General features: G+C 41.2%; 1 protein-coding gene across 1 annotated transcript; it reads left to right on the top strand.

Moving 5' to 3' along the window:
* The first annotated feature begins 135 nt into the window (after nucleotides 1-135).
* LOC130692885 (insulin-like growth factor-binding protein complex acid labile subunit) lies at nucleotides 136-26409 on the top strand. Its single transcript, XM_057515968.2, has 6 exons — nucleotides 136-483; nucleotides 21801-22109; nucleotides 22193-22769; nucleotides 23704-24072; nucleotides 24174-24306; nucleotides 24406-26409. Exons 2-6 carry the CDS (start codon nucleotides 21810-21812, stop codon nucleotides 25172-25174), a joined length of 2148 nt encoding a protein of 715 aa, XP_057371951.1. The 5' UTR covers nucleotides 136-483; nucleotides 21801-21809; the 3' UTR covers nucleotides 25175-26409.
* Nucleotides 26410-27816: the final 1407 nt, after the last annotated feature.

Below are 27816 nucleotides of genomic sequence, written 5' to 3'. Positions count from 1 at the left end.
ACAATAACGTGGCGTAGGTGGAGGCCCTATAGACTGTGAGCTACAGCCATCGTTCCTTACGTTTGCTTGTCAGCGAAACCCCCCTCTTTTGAACCAGAAGCTACCAGCGTGAGCAGTTCAGTAGCAGACGCACCACCGACCGAGCCAGTCGCATTACTCCTCGGATCGCCGCCCTACCATCTCGTTCTATAGCCGAAACATTTTCAAACTGTTTGTTTGTTGTTTCGATTTATTTTTTTTTTTTTGGTTTGCATTCATCGAAAAGGCTGCGGTAAAGGTGAAAATACACTTGCAGAAATCCCAAACGAAAGAGAAAACTCGTTTGTACTTTCATTTCGTCAATGAACCAGTTGTTCAGTGTAGCGACATGAAAACAGTGCTCACGTTATTGTGATCTTTCGTTCACAATTTTTTTTTTTTGGTTTGATTTCGGAATTTTATCGTCACACTTCGATATTCTACGCTGCATCTCAACGACTTCAGGTGAGTGGCCAACAACTGTCTAATCGGCTTCTCCCAATCGTTTTATGCGGGTAACGCGCGTAGAAGTGTACAATTCAAAAGAAATAAAGAAAGAAGATCCATCATGTGGTACGTTATCAGTATAGGTAGCACGTCGTGTTTTGAGGAACGTGTCGGTTGATGTATCCACTCGAATCCATCACCAGTCATAACGTTTGTAACAAACAACCCCACGGCAGCGGGAGGTTTGTGAGTTCTCGTAACTTAAGCTACCGCAGGTGATAATTGGCTTATCGGGATGTGAATAACCTTTGCATCGGGAGAGCCAAAATATATATATTTAACATGTCTCGTCTCTTGGCTCCCTTCTGCCAAGAAGTGCATCGAACCAAAAAACTAGTTAGACACCTTTCTTCTTACTTTTTATTTTATATTTTTTACAGTAGGTAACAGTTAGAATTTGGGTTGGACGCTGCAAGCGGACGCTCAGAAGGCTGTGAAGTGGTCTATGTGTGTGTTTCCTTCTCGGAAAGAATACGCATCTCTAATGATTGTAACGAGAGACTCTTTCTTTTTTATTCCCTCGCATACTTTCACTTACAAGTTTCAGGGATTTTTCTTCCGGACCTATTACTCGAAACGATTCAACTGCAAATTTTACTCAGAACAATTTCAAGTCTACCGGTTGATAATTAGACAACCATGTTTCATGTGCAGTAATAGATATATATATATATATATTTTTATTCTTTAAAACACGCACTCAGAGACCTCCAAGACGACTCATGACAGTATAATTCCGTTCTTTTAATCTTCTACTCGTTCAAGTGTTGACAATGAGCTGACGGGACAAAGTTTACTTTTAATGATTTATTATGTCAAAGCTATATACACGCTTTGCGAGTTACCAGGAGAACACGAACGGTAGAGAAAGTGGCTGACGTTATACGACTCTAACGTACACATCCATGCGAACATCTGAGTCTATTGCCATTAAATCTCGGTTTCACAATGACGAAGTTTCGCTGTGTAGTGTAGAATTGAAGTTTTGCGTCTCGAATAAAATGGCTGCCACGGGCTACCGCTGGATGGAACTTTTCGCACGAGGATTTTGGCAAAGCGTCAGTGTTGATTACCCAAGGAAAGTAGTAGGATCTTTAAATCGCATCATAGTCTCTTGCCAACTCTCAATCAATTGCCAACGTTAGGCAATATACAATTATGAGGTGTGTCCTTTCTTTCAATTACTATTCTTTCGATGAATTGGGACGCGTTAGCGCCGTAATTGTGAGCCTCATGTGGACGAAAAGCCTATTAACACTACAGCCCAATGCGCAGATTTCTTGTTTTTTTTGTTTTTTTTTGAGCGTGATAAGAGTTGACGCGCGCGCATTCGTTCGTGCTGTCCATAAGACAATCGATGAGACTCGATGCCTCTCAGCGGTTTATAGTCGACACGAAGAGAAAAAAAACAAAGCAAAACAACCGTCAACATTGTAAGGGAGAATCCTACCAGATCGAATGAAATGGCAAAGAACTATCCCGAAGGGTTTGGCAGCTGCTGCCAAACCTGGTACAAAATCACGTAAAAAATCCCAGATGTCGTATAGATTTTTCGGCCAAAATCCTTGGTCTAAAAACTCCGAATAAGAAGACGTCGCGTTATGCAGTATATGCTTGTAAATCTCGGAATAGTCAATCAAAAATTCCATGGAGCCTGTCTTCCTTTTTTGCCTCTCAAATTTCCAGCTTACATCGCCATCTCGGCGTTGGGATGGCTCCTACATAAAGCTCATATAGGATAGATTTTTTGCTTGCAAATTATTCGTAATGTATTCAGATACATCCTTGTGCTTTGCTCGTCTATCGGAGAGCGCAAGTGAACGACCTGCCGACTATAAAACTGATAACAGTTTGTTTGCATGACTTTGTCGTTGCATAACTGTCCGGAAATGCAATGAAATTTCAGAAGATGATTGTCGATCGTTTCGTCGACACACTTTGCGACTGTTGCTAATGACGAACGAGTCCCAAGAAACGATATGAATACATTTTAATTAGAATAAGAGAATTCGTTCGATAAATAGACGGCGGATGAAACATTCCGACAGTTCACGTCAGAGTTCTATGCTGAATGTCTTTGAGCGATGAGTTCGCGCGTTCGGATAAACTTGAGATCTAGAACAGTTTTGAAAGTACGAGCGCAATTTTTGAAATGTTTCTTTTGAGATGATGAGCAGCCAAGCTGCAACGGATAAAACACCAAAAAATGAAGAAAAAAAAAAAGTATATAAAAACGAGAGAGGAAACTCGGCGTGCGGAAGTGAAGACTGATGCACAAGGGAAACCAAGTAACGCTTTTAAAATTTAAACACATTAAAATCCGAAGCTCGTGCTGGAAACGAAGAGAATACGGATGACATGAAAGAAGGAATATTTTTTCTACTCTCACCGAGTAAAAAAAAAAAAAAAAGACTAAATAAATAAGATTAAAAAAAAAAAAACTAAGTCAGATGGAGAGGGAGAATTCTGTCGCTACCACAACACATGTGCCCGTTGAGCAAGCCACGTGTTCTACAGCTCTGTGTTCTTTTTCCTCTATTTTATGACGAGGCCCAGACTTTGTTGTTCTTAAAAAAAAAAAAAAAAAAAAAAAAAACGAAAAGAAAATATCGGGAATCAAAATAGAGCTCCGGGGTCCCTCCCACACAGCATATGCACATATCGTTGTTATTGGAGATTCACTACAGATGGTGTGTTATTTTTTTTTTTTTAAAGCTTTATTATTCAAACCTATAGTAACGGAAAGCCTAGGGGGGGTGTTAATATACAAAAGAATCGTGCTTTTTTCATGAGCATTAAAAAAAAATTACGCACAATGGTCAAGTGTTGAGAGGGTGACAGTCTAGTGGCACAATGAAAACGGGACAATCCCAATGCAACACCTACTCTCCCTCTCCCTCCGACCTTAAATAAAAAAAAACGGCATAACAAATTCATTCAACGATTTCATTCTGTTACATATGACGACACAAAAAAATAATAATAATAGTATCCGGGCATTTCAACGGTGCTGTGACTCATTATCACCTTTTCATGAAAGGAAAAACAAGGGTGGTGATAACGACGATGTAATGAGGCTTTACGTTTAACTTTTTTTTTTCATAGACGAGCAGATGGCTCAATTGATGAAGATGTGGATGGACGGGGGGTGAATGGCGTCAACGTGCACATCGTGCGACCAGCCAAGAAAGAACTCGTCAATACTCATCCATATTTACATAATTTTTAAGTACGCAGTCGCTTTGCGAGATGAAAAATCGAATGAAAATGTGGTGGAACTTCTTTAGCTTTTTCGAATACCTAAACAGAAAAAGAAAAGAAAAAATCAATAGGAATGGGAAAGAGGGAAAAAAAGATAACGAGAAAAAGAGAAGAGAAATACAAATAAAAAGGGTGGGGGATTGGAGTAATTTTGTTATGCGACCAGTCTCGGAACGCAACAGACCGAAAAAAAAAAAAGCACGGCCAGCGGTTTTTGTTATTCTCATTTCGAGCTCTGACATCTTCAATTGCCCTTCTTTTGACGCATCTCCACTGCCCTCGGAAGAAAGAAAAAATCAAAAAAAGCATTTGATCAATCATTTTCTTTTTACGTTTGCCTACATTCTTGTCTTGCATTCTCTCCGATAATCAAGAAATGTCGTGGGCGCAATGTTAAAGTCTTTCTTTTTTCATAAAAAAAAAAAAAAAAAATAAAATAATGAGAAAAAAAAAAAACACCTGAACTCTGTGGGGTTTTAAAATGATAATTGAGACAGCAACATGACGAAACACCAGCGCCAGATGCTTAGCACAAACAAACCAATCATCCGGGCAGGTAGTTGGTTCTTTATTTTTGTAATTACGTGTGCACAAACACTACTCGTAATAATAATTTTTGTTTTCTTTCTTTCTATGAAAGACCTACCTTTTTTTTTTTTTTTTTTTTTTTAAAGTAATTCTCTTGAACTTTGTGTTTGCAAACACGATGGAATCAACCATTGGCTGCAGAAAAGTATGCCAACAAGAGAAGTGGGTAAAATCACCGTGTGTGTATGAGGTTAATTGCTGGAGTACAGCGGTTGAATACGTTTACGTTGTGTACACGCACGTTCGCGTGATGTACCGCAAAAAATAAATTGCGTTATTACCTTGTATCCCGTGCCCGCGTTATCTATTGCGAGGGGGGGGGGGGGAGAGAAAAAAAACCCGTTGGTTTCCCAAGGGCTTTTCGTGTTCGTACGGGAATACTTTTGGTTTTATCTAATAAGTGAATTTTAGCAGAGGTAAAAAAAAAAAAAAGAGACTAATCGATAAAAAAAAAGTTAACCTTGTCTAAGGTGACGTGTAGGTAGAGAACTAAAGGTGTGGTCTGTATAAGTAGGTTTATAAAATATTCATTTCTCCTCTGTTGTTTTTTTTTTGTTTCCAATTGTGGTTGAATAGCACCGGAAAACTTTCGTTACGGATAGCGCTACTCTATTTGCTACAAACCTAACGTCCTTGCACGAGCGTTTAGAGGAAGGCACCCAACAACATATTGGCGGAAGTCGGCAATAGCCAAAACAATATCGATTTAATTTTGAAAAAATAAAAAAGAATCCCAACGAAACAAATCATGCGCTTCAAGAAACTGTTACGTTTGTTTTGAACGAAAAACGATACCAAATACTGTGTACAACAATTGGTCAGTTCTCCAAACTAACGGAACTCTTTCCAACAATATCAAGTTCTTTGATCTAAAAAGAAAAAAGAAAAAAAAAGGAAAAAGGAAAAAAGGGAAAAGTCCAATTGAGTTCACTCCGGTAGTCCAACGTCGAAACAACGAAGGCTGACATGTTGATGGCCTCACAGTGAACAACTATCGAATTCACGGAAGACGATAAGAGTCTAATGCATTGCGGGAAAAAAAATATATTAGCTCATCATCTTTCTTTTCTTTATACACATCATCCTCCGGGTAATCAGGCTTTTCTACCAATGCCCTTGTTTCATTTTATTTTATTTTTTTCATTTTTACTCCGAAAGAGCCCGAAAGGAACTGTGACAGAGAGGATCTATACGCAATCTCTCGTTAACGACCAAGACTGGCAGACTTTTACGATGCACTCCCGTATGTAGATTATGCACGCTAGCGACATTAACAGCACACAACGCCAAGTTCGATAATACCGCGTGATTATAGGGCATTATTTTTTTTTCTTTTGCCTTTTCCTCCCGGATAGCCCGTTAAAAATAAGAATCATGCACTTGCAATGCTTCTCGTCTTAATGGACGCAACATTGAAAAATTCACGCGCTAACAATCGGCAAAGGTCGGTTAGCATCGTTAGCCCCTTCATCCTCATTTTTTTTTTTTTTTTTTTTTTTGTTATTTTGTTTGTCCATTTTTAACGAAATTGTAATTGTATTCCCTCTATTCCTCCTTTACACATTAGAACCCCCGTCTCACTCAGCCAGTTCATCAAGCCATCAGTTCGTGCGCGGATGCCGTGTCGGATTTCGTTTCCAACTCCCTCCTCCCCCCTATACTCTTCCCTTTTTTTTGTGTATGCGTGTGTGTTTTCTCTATTCGGAAATCACCGAGTCCTTCCTTCTTTCATTTTCTACGCTTTTGTTCATCCTGTGTGCTTTACAGCATAACGCTTGCGTGTGTTGTGCGCGACGTAAAAGAATACTTTTACCGCAAAACTAGGTCTATACACCAAGGGCTTCTTCTTCTTCTTCTTTTTTTTTTATTTCCTTTAAATGGCTGGAGCTAAGAAGGAACTAGTCCATTAAGACTAGTATTCCGTCAATTTTTAAAGACTGACGGGAGAGGGACCGTTGCCAGTCGAAAGGATTTCGAATAGCGCGCGCAAGTTTCATTTATCGACTATAGCGTACCGCTTGGACTTTTGGGAACAAGAGCGCGGCTATTGTTGATCTTGCTTTCTGCTGTACCCAAACTTGAACGTAATGGCCCTTTCGCATAGCCGAACGACTTGTATTGAGTTCTCTTGCTTAACCGATGCTTTTCTCGTGCGGGAGAGCATTTAGTTGGCCATCCTTCTGAATTCACGAGTTAAGCCTGCCGAACTTAGGCAGCAGATGGGAGCCTATACTGTTATGGATGTCAACTTTGGGATGACATTCATTTCTTTGAGTCGATGCTCTCTCGCATCGTCACATCTGCAACAAACGGTGGATGTTGTAGGCCACGTGCCAAACTCGTGTTTCTATCGATCCTGCAGATGCTCTTATACGTATTTCGTAATCGTTTGCTTCGATCAGAATGTGTAGCGCTAGCGACCAATTGCTCGAAACATTCAGCAAGTCACGATCCATTATGCTGTGAGCTGAAGCGAAAATAAAATCATTTAGGTCCAAAATAGGAAATTGAACGAACGTCCTATGTACACCATAAAGTAGCATACCCGTTGTACTATAAGATTATTTGATAGGGAGGGCTCCTGGAATTTTCATTGCAAAGTCTCCTCATGAAAATAAAGACAACCCAGGGGGTTGAAGTTTTGGGGGGTAAGAAAGAGCCGACAAAAGATGCGGCTTACTCTCAGGCCTACCGTATTCTGTAATAATAGGAAACACAAAAAAAAAAAAATAAATAAATAAAAAGGATGAATGTCCGTCAATTGAGAAGCCTCGTATAATTTTGCTTGATAAATACAAGAACTAAACAAAAAAAAATCCAGTAATATATCCTTAAAAATAAGCTCCGTGTTTTTTCATTTGGATTGGATACTCTATCTTTAGAAAAATCATGACGTGAAAAAAAATGAGACTCTTGTGTACTGGATAGCATCAGTAATAACGCCCTCCTGTGGTTTAAACTAATTTGTTTTTGTTTGTTCTGTTTCGGCGGTTTGTCCACAATTTTTTTTTTATTATTATTCAACCTGCCTTGCATTTCACTTCACGCTTATTAAAAGCCTATTATTCATCAGTTCAGGGCGGGTATGCTGTATATGCATGGCAAAAGCCGACAGAAAAGCGGGATAGATCAACAAACAATTCGTTCCAGCCATTTCTCTTGTACGGGCAATCTGCATTTGAAGAGATTGGCTATTACTGGGTGAAAAGAGAAAAGATTGTGATTGATTCCTAACCGCCATCACCTGAAGGAGATAATGTAGGAATGCATCCGGAGGATGTGCTTTTCTTCCTCATCGCCCTTTGTTTGCTCGCAAATAGATTTTTTTTTTTGCTTTCCGTGAATCTATAACAGTTCCGAAACATGATTTCAGCTTCCCATAAGCGAAAAGTGTGCTGCTCTTTGAATTGTTTGCTGCTTCGTAGTGAAGCACAAAGCGAGTAAGAAAAGGGTAAAAAATAAAAATAAAAATAAAAAGATGAGGATAAGGATCGAACCGATAGGGGGCCAGCAGGCCAGCATGTATAAGCTCAATTCAAGGAGAATAAAATAAAAAAAAAAAACATGAAAGCCATGTGTTTTCGTTTATTCCCCCTTTTTCTTTTTTTTTTTTAAATTTCCTTCCTACTTGATCTATCAAAATATTATTCAGTCCCACTGTCTGCAGTTGCCTGCATAAAAGGGGAATGGTAATTCCTTCTAGGATTTTACCTTCTAGGTGGAGGTTTTAAGGCCACTGCGATGTAGGGGATTGTGACGGGGACTTGAACTGAAAACCTCCGTATAGAAAAGCGTAGATCTCGTACACAATCCATTTCCATATGATAAAATATTCACCGGAATTTTTGTGTCTTTTTTTTTTTTTTTTATTATTCAAATTTTTTTTTTCTCCCTCTTTCGTAATGGTTAAATTCGAAAGGAAATTGCGTGCTTGCTGCTGACAGGCAGTATGTCAAGAATTAGAAGAAGAAGAAGAAAAAAAGGTACGCACGCAAGTTGAATGCTGCGTGTCACGTGTACAACAATACAAAAAGAAAAAAAAAAAAGCCTCGAGTCAATTGATTCTTGATGCGCAACGATTGTGTTGTTACGACCGATGTCTGCTACATCTCTGTTGTCATCAGTTTTCAAGTTTCAAATCGAAAGCTCTTTTCCCGAAACTTCCTGTAAAAAAACGAAACATAGGAAACAAGTGACCTCGATATTGAAAAAGTTTTATTATCTTGATAACAGGGCAGTAACGTGTGACCTGATACACGAGCATCATTAAACCAGCATCATAAATTCAATTTCCATCGGAGAAAGCGAGTGTTGGTGAATCAGCTAAATCTATTTAGATTTTTTAGAGCGAATTAAAAACAAAAAAAATCTATTCATTCGACCGAGTTGATCAGCTGACAGACAAAAAAGAAAAAAAAAGAAAGAATTCAATCTGAACAAGAAAATACATGATGCTGCTATTGATGTTCAACAGTCTGTAATTACTAGTCGGCTCGCACCAAGTAGGCGTCAGAGCCAAAAGGCGAAAGAAAAGATTTTCAGCGTTTCCATACAAATCAAAATATGACGGATGTTTCCGCCGCTACCCCCCCCCCCCCCCCAACCCATCCCCCCGATAGATCCAACTATGGAAGCTGCCGGCGGGAAGGGGGGGGGGGAGGTGAAACATATAAATAATAATTCGACGTGGCTCGCGACGACCTTAAGGGGGTGTCGGTCGATCCCGATCGGCTGCCGCCGACATTTGCTGCCTACTGCCATTCGGTGACGGAGGCACACCATCAGGGCCCATGAAACACAAAAAGTCGACAGCTGATTCCTCATCCGTCCCTCCTCACTCCAAATGGCTGCAAAGCGTGCAACAGCTCTTTTTGCGGCCGCTGTCTGACTTGCTCGCCCCAGTACCTCATAGGCCTACACGCGTTGATGTTAGACAACAACAAAAAAAAAAAAAAGAATCCCCCCTTTTTTTTTTTTTTTCAAAAGCGTGAACTCCTTCTCTTTTTGTGGCACATATCTCTTTCTTAATATCTCTACTCTCTCCATCCCCTCACCGTCCTCCAGTATGCTACCACCCTTCGTTAATGTTTGGCCTTTACGGGCAGGGCACTTAGCCTCCTGCTGTGTCTCTTCTACGAGTCAATGTTTGAATTCGGAGCTACTGTGTGCGTCTAGATGTAGGACCTCCACGAGACAAAGATCATCTGTTGAGGCTATGTCACAAACTTTTGAGACGAAAAACCTCCCTGCTATATATACGTAATCCGTGTATGTCTATGTGTGTGTGTTATGTGTCTATTGTGCGCTATAGGGAGGGGGGGGGGGGGTCTCTCAAAAGCCCCCATCGAGCCATACGAAGACTTCCGGCATTTTCATTTCGTTAACTTATTTGGACAGAATAGGCACTTGGGTCCCGTGAAGAACGAGTTCCGTTCTTGTCTTTTCCGAAAACAAAGTCATCCGCTTCGGAGAGATGAAACTTGCTGATTACACATTCAAATAAGTTTTTTTTTTTTTTTTGTTTTGTTTGTTTTTTTTTTTTTTTTTTTTTTTTTGTTTTGTGTTTGTTTTTCTTTCTTTTTATTCGACATGGTCCGCGTCGAGAAAACCGACTAGACTAGGGGTCGTCGAAAGTTTTTTTTAGCGTTTTCCGAGATGTAAAAGAGCACGTTCCTTTGTATTGTTATTATTCCGACTTGCGCGCTGGGGAAATGAGCGGAATTTCATTGGAATCGACAGACGGCGGATCTCGACCATCTTTACATTTTCTATTTGTTTTCTTTTCTGTCGACGACTCGAAATCGTCAGCAGAGCATGTCGATTTCCAGGACACGCAGCTTGGCGAATCGTCGTCAGCCCGGAAAGTACTGCATTAACTACTAGTTGTTTTATACGTCGTTTGCATCGATCCATTTCCCCCCTTTTCTTGCAGTGAAATTAATGATAATGGAATCTTTTGTTAGGTCACGTTGAAATAATCCAATGCCATCCCTTAATTGAGCTCTTTGGCTTGCATCCCCCCCCCCCTCTCTCCATGTTGGGAGGTCTCTTGTTTCAAACAGAAAATTGACTGCAAAAACTACACAAGGGCATTGTCATTGGTTGCCATGATTCAGGCCCACGTCCCCAAACAATTGAGGCTATCCGATTTTTTAAAAAATTATTATTATTTTCCAAACAGACAATGAAACACCCTACGCGTATGAGGGTCCCTTTTTCACCATCGTTTTTTGAAACCCAATCCTTTTTTTTTTTTTTTTATTCATTTTTTAAAAAATGGGCTTTAAACGAAAAGAGGATAAGATCGCATTCGTCACGAAAACATGAAACCGAGTCAAGGCAAAAGGCGGAACGCCATTAACAGGAAGCTACGACTGCGACAGAATAGAGGGGACAGACAAACATTCAAGGCGAGCAGTTTTTGCTTGAAGAAACAGTTGCAATGAGCTACCAATGCGAGTCGGCCAGATCGTGCAGTTGTTGCAGTACTTTGTAAAACGAGACTCCACACCATAAAAAAAAAAAAAGAAATGCGTATATAACACAGTCAAGTACAAAAAAAAAAAAAAAAAGAAAAAAGAAAGAGCAGTACAGCACGCGTCCCGTCAGTCAAAAACGCATTAACTAGATACAGAGCTGCGTGTGGTATCAAAACCTTTTTAAAGGACAAAGACAAATGTTAAACAGCAGCGTCCATTAATTATTACTTATTTTTTTTTTTTTTTTTTTCACGGACAAAAATGACCTCACTGATGGAATCTTTCGCTATTTCTACAACGCACACATGACCGGAATATCTCTCGCGCGCCCTCGTGTGGCGCGTAATTCATTCGGAAGGCAGAGTATATATATACTCGATGGCAGGAAAAGATGACATAGCTGTATGTCCAGCAGGGTGTATTTTATTTTATTTTTTTTTTTATTCATCCGTGGACGGAAAGAGGGGGAGGGAGGAGAAGGCGGATTCCGGTATGTGACAGCATGAAACGGAAGCGGATTGACGACAACCTTCCATACGTCCAGTAAACATAGTCATATTTATCGCACTGTGACTCTTTTGTGAGTGTGTGTGTCCGTTAGTACTACGATCTATGTGGTTAGATTTTTGTTTGTTAACGTAAATTTTATTTCCATCTTTTCAGCGCGTTTTTTTCTTTTACCTGCATCCCGCTGCACGAATGCATTTAACAACAAAACAAAACACGGGGAAAAAAAAAAAAGATGGGTGGGTACATGAGTTGGAAGTATTTTACTGCCCACACACACACACACACACACACAGAGGCAGAGTTGTATAGACTTTATACAACTCCGCGCCTAAGCACAAAAAGAAAATGCGGCGGCTGTAACGCTCCGGCCCGCCATTCCGGATTTATTTATTTTTTTTTTCTGTGTGCGGTTTGCCTATTCAAATTCTTTTCGATATATTACAAGCATCCGGTGTGTCATATATTTGTTCGCGTACGGCAACACCGTCTAGATGGCCCCCGTTCTTCTTCTTTTTTTTTTTTTCAAATCCAAAAATACGTGCGCTGCTGCATTAAATAGAGAAGAGGGAGTAAAGCGAGAAGGGGGGGTTGGGGATGTTGGTCAACCGAGTGTGAAGAAACAGTCAGCCCATCACCTGCTGCAGTTCTGTAGTGAATCGTGTGTCCTTTTGGGGAGGATCGAATTGAATCTATTTCGACTAAATGGAACAACTCGACCGTGAGTTAAAATTGTTATCCAGTGGCAAAACGGGAAGGGCATAGCAAATGCTCAAGGATTGATTTGCGCGTTCCTCTCGAGTTGGAATCTACATCCTACTTTCATCAGGCTCTATTCAATTTTTTATTTTGCTCTTTTAATTCCAGTTGATTAACTCCAATTTCGTTTTCAAAGTTCTTTGGCCGACGAGTTTCATTGACGCAATTTTCGCAAAAAGCGCGAAAATGATGTCGTTTTCTTTTCATTATAATTTGTTACGTGCAATGAATTGATTAGAAGCGTGGATTATAATGCCGTAAAAAAAGAATGGGTCCAATAAACCGAGTCTAGTGGGGTATTTTTTTTTTTCTTCTTTTTTTTTCTGCCCATGTTGGCCCATCACCGCGAAACGAATCGATCAAATAATAGATTTCGTGGAACCACACGAACAAAAAACACCCAATCCGGATAAAAAATCAAAAAAAAAAATCATCGAATCGTTAGCTGTCGTCAACTTTCCTGTCGTCACCCAGTCCATTCCAACCGCCGCTACTCCCCCATCACGGCAATCATTTCCGTTATTTATTTATTTATTTTTTTAAGTCTGCCATCCGCGTTCGTGTGTGCATAGGGAAATCGTTCGCCAATTTTTATCCGTCTGGCTGTGACAAGAGGATAGGCAATAATAAAAAAAAATTATTATTATCATAGAACGTCCAATAGTAAACACTGTAAAAAAAAAAAAAAAAAAAAAAGAGAGAGAGAGAGATGAGTATAATGCGTGACAGATTCATCTGCATGCGAACATCTGCGGCAGAGTGGCGTTTCGATAAAGAGAAGGGGGGGGGGGGGGAAGGCGGATTCTTTGGCGCGTGAGAAAAGTCATTGACACGTGACTCCCATGGCTTGTGCTACTAGCCAAGGAAAAATAAAATAATAGACGAGAAGCATTTGATGATTGGCAGCATGGCTTTCACACTGGGCCGTTGTTGACTGACGGAGCAGAACGGGGGGCCTTTCTTTTCGAGTCCCACACGTATATGGTCACCATCAACTATTAGAGCTTAAAGGACGGCACGCTCCCGGTACGTGACCCTATCTGACGCAGGTTATAGCTGCTATCGAAAAGGCCGACGTCCACTCAAGCACTAATGCCTCATCAATGTGTAGACGAACTGAGAGAGAGAAAGAAAGAGGGCCCACGTTAATGGCGTATTTATATCTCTTGTTTAGTATTACGTTGCACGAAGCTGTCTGCGCCGCCGAAGGTAAACGATAGCCAAGCAAAAGAGAGAGAGGGAAACAGAAACAACAAAAAGAAATAAGTAAATCAAATGAAAAATAGTAAAAGAACTTGAGTCATTTCTGGGATGGCCTACGTTACGTCTGCAAATTGTAGACCATTAGTTATGTATAGCATTTTTTTGCGTTGTTGTCCTTAGGAAGGCAGGCTTTCGAGCCTCTTCTATAATGCGGATGACGACAGAACACAATGAAATATTCCGCACCATAATCAGTCTTCCGCGCCGTATTGTTTTTCTTTTTTTTTTTTCCCCAGTTGCACTGCGTTGTAATAAAAATCGTGTGTTTAGTTTAAATAAGGCTTACGTATACACCCATCGGCAAGGTAGCAGGCACAGAGATCCCTTGGAAAGAGATCCGAATAGAAGTAGAAACTTCACCGCAGCCCATTTCTCTTTGTCCTGTTTACTCTGACTAAAGTGCATTCGCCTGCAGTCCGGAGCGAAAGCATTAATATTGAAATCACATTAATTACGCGATAGAAGAACCGAAATAAAATCGGGACCATCCCAAAAACCCATGGATGGCGCCGTTAACTCGATTGCAATATTCAGCCGGGTCGATTTGCTAATAGCTCGCACTTCTTTTTTTTTTTTTTTTTTTTTTTTTTTTGCACCGTGAAGCGTCTACAATTGCCCTAAAAAGTTAGCGGAGAGGGGGTAGAATGAAAAGAGATGTTGTTTTGGGTCTCATTATCGCGGGCGCCAGCAGTTGTCAAGTAGGAGGAGTCGTCGTTGATGTTTCGAAAGCGAATGATTAACGAAACCCCTCCGTTCGCCCTCATCTCAGCCGTCAGCTTCAACGAGCCGATGAGTCCCTCTCGTCCATCTGCTGTCGCTTCACTCACCCCCCCCCCTCCTCCTCTCACGAATTTGAGCTTTTCGACAGGACTCAATAGTTGGTAAATTCAGTTTATAATGAGTTCCACTTCTAAAAATTCGAAGCAAAAACAAGAGGAATCACTTGATTTGTTCAGATATCCGCCCGACCGTTGGCATTCAAATCAAACGTAAACAAGAATCCCATGATGGATATTCACCCAATAATGTTGTCAACGAATTTCAGAATGTTTTAAATCGTAAATGAGATGTGGGCTACGATAAATATTTACATAAAAAAAATAATAAAAAAAGGCGACCGTCTTTGTCATAGCTTCGGAAAGGCATTATTTATCAGCCGACAGCCTACGTAAAAGCGCAGCGCAACAATGCTTACACAAATGCGCAGATAGCATAAAGAAAAAGGGCGAAACAAAACATTCTGCGCCTGCATGAAGCTCAGAACTAAAAGGGGGTGGCCATTTTTTTTTTTCTAACAACCATAAGATATTTCCCCCCCCCCCCCCCTATGTTAAAAAAAATAAATAAAAATAAATAAAATATGGCCGTTTTTCATTTTGGAAAAATAGAAATTGCCTACAGTAACTTTTGTTGGAAGCGTAAAAGATTTCCTCTCTAACATCTAACCATCTCCATTAGGCATCGTAACAGCGAAGCACAAGAAGAAAAGGGCGAGCAAGTCTTTTGTGAATAATGCGAGCAAGTTGAAGAATCCGAACAGAGCGCACAAAATTTCTCTTTTAATGGAGAAGGGACTCTCGCCACCGACTTTTTATTGCACGGCTTGAAAACTACCAGTTCAATTTTTGGAAAATCGTTCATCATCAAATGAAGATTATTTTTTTATATAGAACTAACCCTTTCTTTGGCATCTAAAAACTAAATTTAAAAAGGAACAAACCAATTCCTCGTATTAATTTCCTACAAAATTTCTTCGTTCTGTAAACGTTTCGTAGTGTTTTGTCTCGTCTAACAGTGTGATGCGCATAGAATACTGAAAATACAAGTTCCCAAGTCTTCGGATAGCAACGTCAAGCCATAACCTTTCATATTAGCTTATAATGCAGCCGACTTTTTTTTTTTTTTTTTGCATAATTTATTACACCAGGTTTTTGTTTTTCTAAACCTTTAAGGTCGAATACATAAAGCTCCGAAGATCGACATGTATGGCTGACCTTTAAACCCCCTTCTCCTCTTTAGTTGTGTATACGCTGGTGACTTCCGTTTTCATTTGCATCTTCTGATGGTCAGGTGTTTGGTCATTCACGTCGTGTGGCCAACGATATCGCCGACCAAGTTCCACGGATCCAAAACACACATAAAACAAAGGTCCCCCTTTGCGATGTTTTCTATTCTTTTGTTTCATCCAGTTCTTGATCCAACATTGAATTCGAATGAAAGGGGCCAATATCGAATGATATGCTCTACGCGTCAGAGATGGCAAACACTGAGCCTCTATTTGCTCTTTATCTTTTGATTGCCTAAAGAATTCAGTTGTTTTCGATTGAATTATTGCGTGGATTTAAAGCCGCCTGCAACGAATGGCGCAACGCACGTGCCCCAGACTAAACACTCACGATGGCGCGTGCATCTTTCTACAGGCGCATATCTCGCAATTGATAAATGGGTCCACCAAAAGATGTAAATGCGAATTCTTCTTCGTCGCTGTCGTTACCTTACATGGAACGCAGTGCCAAACAACGTTAGTTTAAAAAAAAAAAAAAAACACAAATATAACTAGAAAGGAAAACATTTCCCCCGATGGCACAAAGAATACAAATCGAAGCAGAACCGAAGCCTTAGGGTCATCAGTAGACGCACAAAAAAAAAAAGAAGATGGCCAGGTTGCGCTGTGTTCTTCAAACATTTCCTACATCCAGCACTTTTTTTTTCCCCCCCGTCTTCTAGGATATAGCCAAAGGGATAGCGGCAACGGGCATCGATTTCTTATATAGGCAGTGTTCGAGTGCATCCGAATATGTATCGATTTACGAATTCATTGCACGAACGCATCGAGCAAGCAAAGGCAAATGGCAATCGTTACGGTCGTCGAACACCAACCGAAAAGAGGAGATGTGACATCCCTCGGTCATCAACCCGTTCAGGTTACACTGATACGCCGGAAGAAACCATGTCAAATCATAGAAAGAAGTCGTTTTTCTTTTTGTTTTCTGTTGTTTTGTTCATAGATCGAGTAAATATCTGCGACGAGGTAGCAAACTGTCGACGTTTGTTTGTTTCGTATTTATCCGAAGCCAAAGAACTGCAACGTTCCGCGCCGTGATAAGTAGTCATGTAAATCTTGAAAAAAAAAAAAAAAAAAAAAAAAAAAATGGGAATCGGATTGCACTGATGGGTTTTGGGTTTCAAAGCGATCTATAACCGACAAGTCGAGTGAACAAAGTCAACTTCAAAAAAGAAAAAAAAAGACGACCCGAAAATACATGTAGTTAAATGCATTTTACTCGGCTGAACGATTCCTCGAGGGTTCGTTAAAAATCCCATTAGCAAGGTAACTCATTTCGATCGCAAGTTGCTTGGCGGGGCAGAATTACGAGGCACGCCAATTTGGCAACAGCTGATTGAATGCTCTTGGAAGAAGAAAGAAACTGCAAGGAAATATTGTTGCAAAAATATATGATAACACGAATTGCATTTCACATTTTTTTTGCGCTGTTCTCAACAGTCTCCTCTCTACCCCGTCCCTTTTTTTACGTGTAATCAAACCAATATTGTAATAGCAAGCGGGGCTGTCGTCGATTTCTCGTAGCTGAAAGGATTGCAGTAACGATCGTTCGACTCGATCAAACGAACAAGTAACTAAGGCATTTTGAAATTTTCTTGTTTTTTGTTCTCGTGACAAAACGAAATAGGGTGAGAAAATTTTACCCATCATTATCAATATTTCCGACTTGGTTACATAAAAGCACCCCTTGCCCTATCATAGATTTATTATTATTATTTTTTTTTTTCGATATATAGGCTACCCGTTTCTAACGTGCCCGTTTCACTTTCAGCATTTCACCAACTTACCCCCTCCTGACTTCTTTTTGGAGAACCTCTTATCACGTCCCCCCCCCCAAAAAAAAAAAAAAAAATATTGTATAGTATAGATATATAGATATTACAATAAAAGACGAAAAATAATAAAGATAAATCCTCGAGCCAGACAAAAGCGTTCGGTGGTGTGATGCGAGACACACCCCCCTCCGTGCGCGCCGCAGACACACACACACACACACACACACACAAAAAAAAAACCAGCACTGAGAAAAGGGAGCCTGGACGAAAGCAGCTGCCGATTATTATGTACAAACGTGTATTTCACTCTGTCAGGACGTTGATCCTTCAATGAGGGGAGAGGGGATTTTCCGTGCATGCTCCATTGGGAAGTGGTAGCCAGTGTTCACACGTACTCGATCCATTCGTAATCTTTCGTTTAGCCGAATAGCAATCGAACTTACCACTCCAAGACATTCTATTTCGTTTTTACCTTTTCTAAAAGGCTCATGATATTTGCAGTTGTGCTAACACGCGTCAACGTTTATTCAGTTGAAAACGTTCGCTATCCTTGTACAATTTTTAGCGGACAAAACGTTCCCTAAAGAGAACGATGCGTTAGCACATATCTTCTTGGTCCAAACAATCGGTTCGACACTTTCATTTTACTGGCTGCCGCCACGTTTGAAGCATTTGCATTAATGACGTCTATTCTAGATGTGACAAACGAAAACAATGTAGTTCAAACGTAACACTCCTTCCAGCGCGACATGACTGATGAAATATTTTCCGCTTCCTGAATCTCTGAGAGCAACAACTGCTTTGCATTTGATTCAGTGTCGTGTACTATTTGTTCGCAGTAACACGAGGGGGTAGGTGTGAGGCTTCCGGCTAGATCCCACCGGAAATGAAAAGCCCTCTCTTGTCTGCCACTTTCTTGGCTCACAACATATTTTCATTTTTCGTTTCAACAAAACGTGTACCAAAAAACCTTGGGTACCTCATGCGGGTTGGTTGGATCAACGTTCTTCAATTTTGAGAATACAGTACCGACAAATATGTAGATGACACGATAAGATGAGTGCCTTCCTGTAACGCAATACATCACAAAAGAAGTTTCCTGTTTACCAAGAAACTCAAACGTGTTCATTAATCAGCTTACACCAGGTGGATAAAGGTGGCAATCTTTCCTCTGCATCACGTGATCGTAAGATTGCGGATGACGGTCGGACTATAAACCGCAAAGCGAGGCATAGTCAAACTTTTGGGGGGCAGATGCTTCCACTTGCACTTCTGTCTGCTTTCTTTTTATGTTCAATTTGCAAGTTTATTTTGTATTTTGCTTTGCCACGCATGTACCCTGCCTCACATAAAACCTTATGACTTGTGTGGCGCTCCGCGAATGAATGCAACGTCTTATGCGGCCACATTCGCGGTGGAATGTTTTTATCCGAAACCCCCAAAAACATCCGTTGCATTTGCCACGAATTTGTTATGAAAAAGGAATCGCTAATGCTCGCTCGAGTGCTACCTTTAGTAATTCCTTCGCGAAGACGTCAAAAGCTCTGTCAATCAACGTGTCACACTAGAGACACGGCCTCCTTCCTCTTTCTTTCCTTCACCAACCGAATACGTCGAATAGTTCAAAAGACGCATTTCCAAGTGTGTGCAGTTGGACTTAGAATTTACGTGCCAAAGTGCGCTAAAAAAAAAATTTCCCTTACCGATATGAACTCGATACCCATAGACTATTCAGTTACATATAACTAAAATGTACACACGTATTATTCACGGTAAACGCTCTAAAAGTTAAAAAAAAAAAAAAAAAAAAAAAAAAAAAAAAAAAAAAAACATTAGTGGCTGAACTGAGACCCTTTTCTACCATAAATTCATGTCCCTAGTCGACACGTATAACCCAATGGAAATAGAATTTTATTTTTTTTTTTTCTTCTTCTCTCGTTGGAAAGTGCAAGCGGCATATTGTGATCAATGTTAGGGGAAGAAAAATAAAAAAAAAAAAAAGAGGGAAAAAAGTCTTGGTATAGGCCACCCAGCAGATCATCAATCGCCACGTAACGACCAAGAAAAGAAGACGCTACGGGTATACCAATCCATCCGCATGAGTTACCACGTCTTACCATATGACGAATTATGTACAGTACTTCTTTATCTTTTTAGGCCTCTCGCGCTCTCTAGAATCTGTGGCAAAGGAGAAAAAGAAACGTAATTCCTTATCGACCGACTTCAGAGGCATAATGCGCACCCTATATGCTGGTGGTGGATTGTGTTCTTGATTAATGGACTGATTAGTTTCCGTTGCGAGATGCCCCACAACTTCGAAAATCCAGCTCGTTTAGCAGAAGAAAGTAGAAACCACGTTACGGTGATTAATCGCCCACCGCTTGTGTGAAACGAACGGCATCATTGCACAGATGGTGCGATCTGGCATCTGAAATGACATAAGTAAAATCTCTTGCTATTCAAGAGAGAAAAAAAAAAACAAATCTTAAATGGCCGTTCTAGACGTCTCTGATTCTCCCTGGTCTCCTATTGGCCCAGTACAGTAGTCAAAGGGAATGATAAACGCAAAAATCTGTTTATTTCATAAGAAACTATTAATCACTTTTCTTCAAGAGTTTCTTCTATTCATGTTCTCGATTTCCGTGCGCGGCAGCGGCACGGGTCTTCTTCATCAGCCGCGCTTTTTTTTTTTTTTGATCCTTGTAGGAAAAAAAAACCTTTTGAATGTAACATCATAGAGCTCCTTTTTTTTTGTCCCCCCCCCCCCCTCTGATATCCACGACGATTGAGGGCAATCGTGGGGAAGGTTTCAATGCCGCGCTTTTGTGCGCATTTTTCCCTTTTCCGGGGGAGGTTGTGGGCTAGCGGATGCAAAGGCAGAGGCATCCGGCCGAAGCACCGGTACCGTGGAATGCTCTTTGACTCGAAGGAAGATGTATAAGCTGTATACATGTGAAAGAAGCAAAATGCTGTTTTCATCCGCCTTCCATTTCCGAAAATGCCAATCGAGTTGGCGTTGCTCAAGTGCATTCTGAACATACACAGTGTTTTTCTGCGACCGATAATAATGTTGATGAGCGTTCCGGTTTTGCAGTTCCTGTACCAAACTTGAATGCAATTCTTCAAACTATCGGCTAACCATTCGATTTATAGCATCTGCTATTTTCGTTTGCTAATCGATATTCAACTTGGTTATCGTCTAAAGTAAACAACGGAGGGCTACTACTGAATTTCAAATAGAAAGAAAAATTTTAAGGCATTGGCCTACGCGAACAGCGAGGCCTTAAATCAACGCGATCGAGCTAGCAGGAAAGGTTTGCACCAACAATAAATGTCTGTAAGAATAGATGACCAATTTCCTTTGGTTGAAGAAGAAAAAAGAAAAGCCATCGATCGTCGCTTATGGGCAACTTCCAGTTAACGTTCAATTTACTCGAATGCGGCCTTTTGAATTGATGGTGATTGACCTTCGTCAGAGGCAAGTATGTCCACTGCGACATTGTCCGTTAATCACGAATCGTTAGAGTATATGCCATTTAAAAAGTCATTGTTTTAAGGGTTTTAAAAATATTTCGCCATACAGACATGCGAAATGGCAGCAATTGCACAAAACAAGTTTGAGTTTAAGGGACGTTCGTGTCTGTGCGGGGTCGTTGTGTCCATTTGAGGACAGTGCCGTGCAAAACTAGCGACAAGTCCGACTTGAAGTTTCATCACATCAACTCACCGAAGAAAAAAAAACAACTGAAATTCGGAGAATCATAATAGCGATGTGCTGCTCAGTTAGCTTCATTGATCGTCTCCATCGTTTCCGTCAAACTAACAAGCAGACACTGTAACAGACAAGCATCTACTGTTGCGTTCTCAATTCTCTCAGCATCCAATTCTCTTTACAGGGGACATAGTCGCTACGTGATCGATTCGCTGTCAATAGTGTTGAAAGTCAGCATCTTTCCTTTTGTCACAGAGATATCAGACTTAGCGACATCGACGAAAGGCTTTTGCTATAGTGAGACAGTTTCAAGTATGCTTGACGAAAAAGCCAAAGATACAGATATTTGAACGAAGACGGAAATCGCACCGTTGACACGGTGATGCTTACAAAGTGTGCCCACGAATAATGCGAGTTGTCTACATAAACGTGACTGACGCAACATCGATGCGACGGGGCTACCGCTGTACTTGACGGAATTGTCAGCGAAAGAATCTCGTTAGTCTAGCGTCAAGTTCTAGCCTAGGGAGCGTACACACATTCCGGCGACTGTTACACGATAGTGAAGTGAACAAGCGTCAGCAGCTACGAATTTTTTATTTTTTTTTTGGCATTCGAAATATACGGTGTGTTTCACGCTGTCTGGCGTGACAGCGTGACGGCCTCCCGTCTAATTACGTCAGCCGTGCGGCCATGCCCTAAGCCCATGACGAAAATGAGAATAGCCAAAAATGTTAAAAACACTTCCAGTTAGTCTAGAACTCGCACATCCCAAAATCCTATTACTTGGCGTAGGAGAACCGTCGTTTTCTATTTGGCTTATTAAGCGTAAACTAATGTTTGTCTTTCCTTCGTTATTTGTTCAGGTCTCAACGATGATTGCTTCGGGACTTTACCTGCGGCTGCTTGTCGTCAACGCCGTGATGGCCAGTTTTTTCTTTACGGCCGCCTCCATCGAGCTATCAATGTCTAACAGCGTTGGCGAAGCGTTCAACTGTCCCGCAGAAGTGTGTCGATGCGGGCTCGACCCCCGCGGCCGTGTGAAAGTCGTGTGTGACAGGGGTGATCTGGGAGACCCCATCCCCATAAGAGCCATGGATCCTCTGACTGAGGTGCTAATTATAACAGCGCCCGACGACAAGCCAAACTCGTTAACGATCGGTCCCATATTCCAGGTAAAACATTTAAATGTTCATCGTATTTGACATAAAAAAAAAAAAAAAAAAAATTCATGGTAATGTATTTCTATTTCACTCAGAGTCTAGCGAAATTAGAGCAACTGAAAATTACCAACTCGTTCGTACCGGCCATCGGTAAACATTCGTTCTGGGGCCTTCGATCGCTCAGGACGCTCGATTTATCGCTAAACAATATATCGGCGCTGGTCGAGTCCAATTTTCGGGGCCTCATCACTTTGGAGGATCTCCTTCTGGATGGCAACATCATAGATTCCATTCCTTCGGCGGCATTCCGCCATCTTCCGGCCTTGAAGCGTCTCTCGCTGGCGCGTAACCATCTCTCGGAATTCGTGCCGCGCCTCTTCTACGGGCTTCATCGACTCGAAGAACTCGAGTTGAGTGACAATCCGCTGCAAGAACTGGAACCCGAAGTATTCCGCGACGTCCGCCTCCTGCGCACTTTGCGCTGCCGTCGCTGCCGTTTGACGTACATCAATCCGCTGCTGCTGCACTTGCTCCCCGACATCGTTACGCTCGATTTGGGAGAAAACGGCTTTCATTATCTCGACAAGAATGCGTTCGGAGACCTTCCTAAGCTTCGGCATCTTTATCTGGACGGCAATCACGTGACGGTGCTCACCGGTGGCGTATTAACAGGTGAGAAATGAACTGAAACCGTATTGATTTTTTGCGCTGCTAATAAGAAATTCATTCGAAATTAATCAATGAAAAAAGCGAAGTTCGGACCGCTGCGTCTGACTTATCTAAATGGAACTTCTCGTGAACACAATTCGGCAACCAAAACAATTTCAAATTTTGAGTTTGCAGCAATGATCTAGGGAGTTCATGGTCGTATTGTTAGAGCAAAATGTCTTCATTCATGAAAGAAGTCCACTCCGAACAGCTTCTGCGCGTTAAAAGGTCCACAACTTGTCTTCTACTTTCATTTGTTTTTCATGTTTTTTTGTCTTTCGCAAATGCCAGCGGAAACATAAAAATAAAAGCTATTTGAATACATTGCCAGACTACCAAGTCCAGCTATGCTACTCAACAACAACTTTTCTTCTGACTTGAGTTTCATCCAATGACGCTGGCTTCAGATGGAACGCTACGTAACATCCGCCTTTTTGGCCAAACCAGTCGCCGAATTTTTTTGTAGCATTTTTCTTGTCCACTTTTTATTCGAGTATCTCTTCCAGATGATCGGTTTTATTTAAACAATCATCAATAGAAGTTTTCGTGCGCACAGCTAGAACGAAATATACTTCCCGAACCTTGTCGTCTCCATAGAATAATACAGGAGGTATAAACGTATAGTCTCGAGGGTGTGCAATTTTGTCAGCGCTTTTTATTCGCTATAGCGATAAACTTTGAAAGGCTCTATATTTTGCGTCATCTTTGTTGTGAGGGACGAAGAAGAGCGAAACTATCAGTTGTCTAGTTTTCGACTCGTAGCGGGTGTACCACTACGGTGACGCTCAAAAGAAAATAAAGTTCCCTTTCTTTCATTTTATTTATTTTTTTTTTTTTTACTGTTGTATTTCCTTCCTGTTGTTTACATATCCTTTTATTTTAATCTCAACTCTTCCAGGTCATAACCTCACGACGTTGTCGTTGGCGCGAAATCGCATGATGACGGTAGATCCCGCCGCCTTCGCCAATGTCAGCGTCACCGAACTCGATCTCTCTAGCAACCGTCTCCAGAGCTTGGACCCGTTCGTCTTTTTGCCACTCAATCAGTCCCTCCGCCGGCTTAAAATTGGAGCCAATCCACTTCAGGTCTCCCACCTCTGGTCATCGATTCTCAGTCCGCGTGTGCAACTCAATCTGAGCGAGCTTGACGTTGCAGATATTCCCATCGGCCGCGATCAGCACTTCCAAACGGATCTCTTCTCCTTCCATCATGGAATAAAAAGCCTGAATCTCTCCGGCACCGCTTTTAATTACTTGCCAGTCGAGGGTATAAAAACTAAATCTTTTTATAAAAACTAAAAGTTTTTCGCTATTTCAGACTCTTGATCTCAATTCGTTTACCTTATTATCATTTGGTTAAAAATCCAGTAATACGATCACTACCGTCCCTCCGCCAGTTGGATTTGTCCTACAACAAACTGTCGAGTCTCACGGATCTATCCCTTGGCGCCCTATCATCTCTGCAGGGCTTACGGCGCATCTACTTACACGGCAATCCATGGTATTGTCGAGCCTAAATCTAGTTGTTCAATGACTCAAGTGCTTCTTAATCTTGTCTTTTTCTTTTAACTGTTTTTTGTTTGTTTGTTTGTTTGTTTAGGTATTGCGATGCTTGCGTCATAGGCCCAATGCTCAAATGGTTGGACATTTCGCCGGCCAGTCGTCATATTAAAGACGGTTGCCGAGGACTTAAGACGAACGCCGGTAACTTAACGGCCGACTATATCAACGACGACGGCGCTCAGCCGTGCCCAGTCTGCCAAGATCCGCCGGCCGTGGCCGGAGTTGAATTGCCTCGACTGGACCACGTCAATCTGCCAACTTGTAACTACCCGCCCATGCTAATCGATTCGCAGGGCTTGCCCAGCAAACCAGCCACAGCTGCCGGTGCAACGTTAACGCCAATGGGACGCTTTGTTATCTTCCTGGAAAATCCACTCTATCTGGCACTTGTGTGTGGCGTCGCAGTGCTTTTAGTGGCAGCCGTGTGTGCCGCGTTGGCCATAGTGTCACGTCACGCAGCGTCTTACTACACTAACGAGGGGAAACGAAACAAAACTGGCCAACCGGTTGACCCGGCAGTGAGTGACGAGTGCGAAGGCCTATTCCCTTTGACTGCACGAGCTGGGCACAGAGGGCGCATTGTCAAAGTAGAAAAGAAGACGACCGAGCAGCGAATGGACACCACTGCGAACGAAAGCCAACTGCTCAGCAAAAATAACAATGGTAGAATAAAAGACGACACGGCTGAACAAGTATTGCCATCGTCAGCAAGGACCAACGGCGTCGTTGCTATCACAGTAACGAGTCGTGGCGTTCACTGTCCGGCATACCCGCCCGTTGAACAGCACGAGCGCTCACTTTTTTGAAGGCGGAATCACATTTCATTTTTCCTTTTCGTTGTACAGCAAGCTCTCCACTCATTAAAAATAACCGTCATCACTCAACTGTAAAACACCAATTCAATCTCATGGAAAAATATTAGAAAGACAAAAAAAAAAAAACCTTGCCTTTTGGAATGAATGGCTGTGCGAATGTGTAATTTTGGCCATGATTGTCGGTCGATGGTTTTTTGCCACGGGGACTGTTCCAGTGCCTTTGGGATATCATTCTATTTTTTTTTTTCTTTTTTTGTCTGAATCTCAACTTGGCAAAGCGTGCGAATTTTGATTCAGAGGAAAAGCACAGCTCTAAATTGTACAAGCGCGTTGATCATCTATTCCCTCCTCATCAATCAACTATTCACTTTACCTTCATCTATGACGTTTTACGAATGCAAAGTGAAGAGATTTCCCACAAGTACAGCATATTAATTAAGCCGGGCCGTGCGAAAATGAAACGATGTACATGAAATGATAGTTGGCCGTAATTCGTTTTGCTACGTTTCGTGTCTACGTGACTGAATTTGTGGATGCAGAACGACATGCCATTTATATTTCGCAATGGTGTTTTCGAGGGCGAAACAAAAAAAAAAAAAAAAAAAATACCTGCGTCTTCTATACGTTTTTTTCTTTTTGTGAAGCAAATCGACGTGGCATTGATTTTGAGTGTAAAGTATACGTACACACGTCAGAACTCGCAATCGAATGAACCTCCAATGTTTTCAAACGATACAGTGCGTATACGTTCACACATATAAAACGGTGCCTTCTATCTCTAGAGAGCACAGTGTGCATGATGAAAAAGAATTTGTTCCATGACGTGCGTTTGTCTTCTTGTGTGTACCGGTTTCAATTTTGTATGTGTGTGTGTCTGTGTGCCCTGTTCATAGTTTCTATTGGCATCGTCTCATATAAAGTCTTAGACACATAAATCTCGTGATTCGTGGCACGTAGAACGGTAAAGGCATGCACGAACAGATTAGCTCTATCCGTTTGAAAAAAAAAAAGCAATTTCGTTATGTGACCCGCAATACACTTAACATCCTTTAAAAACACGGAATAGCACCGAAGAGAATCTGCATTTCGGTACGGTTATAATGTCATACAGCATACGATTATACAAACATACTATAATTATAATGGAAAATTCTAAATATCTTATATTGTTGTCGACATGTCAAGTGAAAATACATCTTTCAAATAAATAAGGCCAACCATGTAAATCTTGAATGTCCACGCAACTTTCTTGTGATGTGAAACAAACAGCTATTTTAATTCAGACAAACGTACGAAAAATAGGCAACAAAACCTAACGCCTCGAGTGTAAACTCGCTTTCAATTACACAATAGCCGAACGTCCGCAATATTCCCGGTTCTTTTGCCACGCAGTTAATGGACGGAAAAAGAAGAAGGAGGTCAAATGTCGTATACCCTTCATACGCGGACGTGTCAACAAAACAACAACAAACCGGTGGCGTGTAATTACAAAGTTCACGCCGGATGTCAGTATATTCAACACACACAAACACACACAAAAGAAATTGAATTACTTCCTTCAACAAATGCCCAGGAATGCCGTTGCTTTGTTTGTTTATTATTTGTTACCATCAGAGTGACAAATAGACTGCCCGACATTCTTTTTTTTTTTTTTTTTTTTATTTAGAGATGAAATGACGAGAGCTTTTTATGGTTATGCAGGCGAAGCTATGCAGTGACACCAAGAGAATGCCTGCGTGAAAAAGCATTGCGTTGGGCGCGTAAATAAAAATGACACACAAAATTGTGTTCAAACGTGTCACGCCAACGGGAAAGTTTAGACGAAGACCTCGAGGAAATAGAAATGCAGCATTGAGTTAATGACAATGCATGCCGATTCCAGCAACGCCATTAAGGTCCAACTTGCCACTTGTCGTTTTCACGTGCAATTGATTTATCTGCAAGTGTGCCAGGGTTGAACGACAATACTCAAGCTTATATTTCGTACATTGAGGCTTTAAATCTGGAAACAACGACAATCTTATTTTAAGTTGGGCGCCATTCGTGATCAGCAAATGCCCGCTTTCATCACGTGAATGACACCGATATGGGGGGTGTACTTTGCACTCGAACGCGACGAAAGAGAAAGGTTGATTATAACGATGATTGTAATGACACCCCATTTTTTGTTGTTGTCTTGTTTTTTGTTCACGTTTTCAAACTTTCATTTTTCCCATTTTTAAGCCCCAAACGATTTTACATATTCCAAACGACACAGTTGTGAGACGGCTGTCATCAAGTGCGAGAAAAGCTGCATTTCACGTCATACGTAGAAAGCGAAATATACGAGTCTGGGTCAAAGGAAGTTAAACCCGCTGTCATTGACAAACGACAATGAGTTCTTTTTGTTTTCGATTAGAGAATTGCGAAACAATTGGTGGCGGAGGATGCGCATTGGCAATAACCATAGAGGGTAAACAGATAAGCGTATCACAACTTTGTTTTACATTCTTATTTTCTTTATTTGAACGAAAAATCCAAAAAAAGGGGGGCAATCTAATTCCAGCCCTGTGTCGTAAAGAACTTTACGTTTTCGAGAACGATTTTATGCTTGAAAAGTGTGCAACGTTCAATCGGGTGTCTTATTATTTGCT

The sequence above is a fragment of the Daphnia carinata genome, chromosome 3 (genome assembly GCF_022539665.2).
Source record: "Daphnia carinata strain CSIRO-1 chromosome 3, CSIRO_AGI_Dcar_HiC_V3, whole genome shotgun sequence".
In the NCBI taxonomy this organism is placed as follows: Eukaryota; Metazoa; Arthropoda; class Branchiopoda; order Diplostraca; family Daphniidae; genus Daphnia; species Daphnia carinata.
The sequence above is the reverse complement of the archived record's forward strand: the minus strand, read 5'-3'. Positions and strand labels throughout refer to the sequence as shown.